This window comes from Egretta garzetta, unplaced genomic scaffold (assembly GCF_000687185.1).
Source record: "Egretta garzetta isolate BGI_Z169 unplaced genomic scaffold, ASM68718v1 scaffold110, whole genome shotgun sequence".
NCBI classification, from domain to species: domain Eukaryota; kingdom Metazoa; phylum Chordata; class Aves; order Pelecaniformes; family Ardeidae; genus Egretta; species Egretta garzetta.
In genome coordinates, this window is record NW_009258263.1 from 273,096 (window position 1) to 275,072 (window position 1,977).

Below are 1,977 nucleotides of genomic sequence, written 5' to 3' on the forward strand. Positions count from 1 at the left end.
CAGCAAGCGTTACGGGCCGGGCGCTTCCAAAGGGATTATCAAAGGCTGACACCGCCGCCCCATCGGTACCTTCCGCCCTGACACAAAGGACCCGCAGCGCTTCGGAGTTCTTTTCTAAATTGAAACGCCACCCACCGGCGGCTGTGCCGCTCCCTCTCGCGCAGGCGCTGCCCACGGGGTAGCTGGGTACGGCAAACCAGGGCTCGCCCCAGCGCCGCGGCCAGCTCGGGGACCTGCATCGCAGCGCCTGCGCTGGAGATACAGGGCGGGGGTTCCCTGGCGTGCCTTACCGGACTCACCGGCGCGCAACTTGGAGCCCTTTCCGAAGGCAGGCGTCGCACAAAAGGACGTTCCTGTGAAACGCCCACCAAGGCAAGGGCCGCACGCGCCCCTGCTGCGCACCGAGAACGACTTCCCGGAGCGTCGTCCTTCGCAAAGCTACGAGCGGCTGGTTCACCAAGCAGCCTGCGGCGAGCGCAAAAGAAGGGCTGTAGGAAAACCCCGTCGCTCAACAGAACTGGTTTTATTGTGTAGTGAAAGACCGCATCTATAACCTGACGAAGAGGAGTATCAAACGGCGAGTCCTACCTAGGCCGTACGAAGGAGCGAGCTGCTGAGACTCGGGGGTGTCGACTCCCTGCTCAAACAGAAAAGAAGCGGTAACTCGGGCTTCCACCCGCATTTTAACAGCTGTTAAGAAACGGGGTAACTGAAGGGTGCAGCTTCTCAAGAGGCCGGCGAACAGAAAAGAACCGGGAGGCCCATTGAGCACGTGCCACGGGACGGCGTGGTGGGACGAGAATCAGCTGGCGCCTTTATCGCTCTCTCCGTTCTCTATCAGCTTCCTCTTCTTTTCATCCGTTTTCCTCTTGAAGATGCTATCTCTGTAGAACTGCAGTTCTTTGATGCTTTCCCTGATGTCATCCAGCGCTCTGAAAGAGAAGCAAGGAGGGTTTCAAAACACCTGCGCACACCTTCCGCTGCATCTGGATCCCAGCGCTTCCGAAAAACTCCAGGAAATCAAACTCTGATACGCAGGGATCGTCAGAACGAGAGCCAGCCCTCGCTAGACTCGGGTGCGTGGGAAGCAGTGGAAGTCCAGCAGCGCCGGCACGCCGGGGAGTAACGTACGGCTTACTGGTTTATGTCAGCGTGGGACACGGAAGCTCCCTGAAAACCCACAGGTTCTCCAGCTCCGACCGTGAAAGCGATTCGAGCCGGGACAAGCGAGACGAGGGCTCTGCTTTCAGCTCCTGCTCTGGCCGGTTTCCCGCCCAGCACGGCCCTGTCGGGGCAGGGCGGGGACGGTTCAGGGACCCCTCCTCGCCGCCGTTTAGGACGGCCGAGGCTCTAAGTGCCGCGCAGCGCCCACAGAAAGTCCAGCGCAGATGTTTCAGCGCGCAGACGTCCTGCGCTTTTCTACGTTCAGTCTGCACAGAGGGAAGAGCAAAATGGACGCGCTTCCTGTGCCCGCCGTATGCAGATTAGACACGGACTCGCTCAAAGCCTATGGGTCCCACAGGACCCACCGCCTCCTCCGTTTGGAGGAACTGGAAAACGCAGCTTTCTAGCCACGTGTGTTAGATGTTGCACAGAACCTCTTCTGCCGAAACCTGGAGGCAGCTGCAGCTTTCAGGGATGCCTCTGGTTCCAGCAGGAGCGTAGCTCAAAATGAAACCCCTCCACAGAAAGGAGGACGAGCTCTCCGATGCCTTAGGAACTCCAGGAATAGCCAGGAACAGAACTCTCGCCTCCCCATTTGCCAACGTCCAATTTTAGTCTCTCTGAACACCCCTGCCCTGAACAAGGACCGGTAAGGCCTGCGGCTAAGCCACCGTTTTCAGGCGATTCCTCACCATGATGGCCAAGAAGTGTCAGATGTATGCACGTTACCAAACAAGCACCTTGGCTTGAAGAGTAAACGCAGGGATTCAGAGCAGATGGGGAGCTTCTCTCTGTGTTTCCATAACCCCTTTC

At 58.4% G+C, this 1,977-nt stretch overlaps 1 protein-coding gene across 1 annotated transcript in view; it reads right to left on the reverse strand.

Moving 5' to 3' along the window:
• Positions 1-508: 508 nt before the first annotated feature.
• LOC104133289 overlaps positions 509-1,977 on the reverse strand; it is a 9,877-nt gene continuing 8,408 nt past the window's right edge. Inside the window, exon 11 of the mRNA XM_035899822.1 lies at positions 509-932. Coding sequence (XP_035755715.1) covers positions 803-932 — 130 coding nt within the window. The 3' untranslated portion in view covers positions 509-802. The remainder of the gene's footprint in view (positions 933-1,977) is intronic.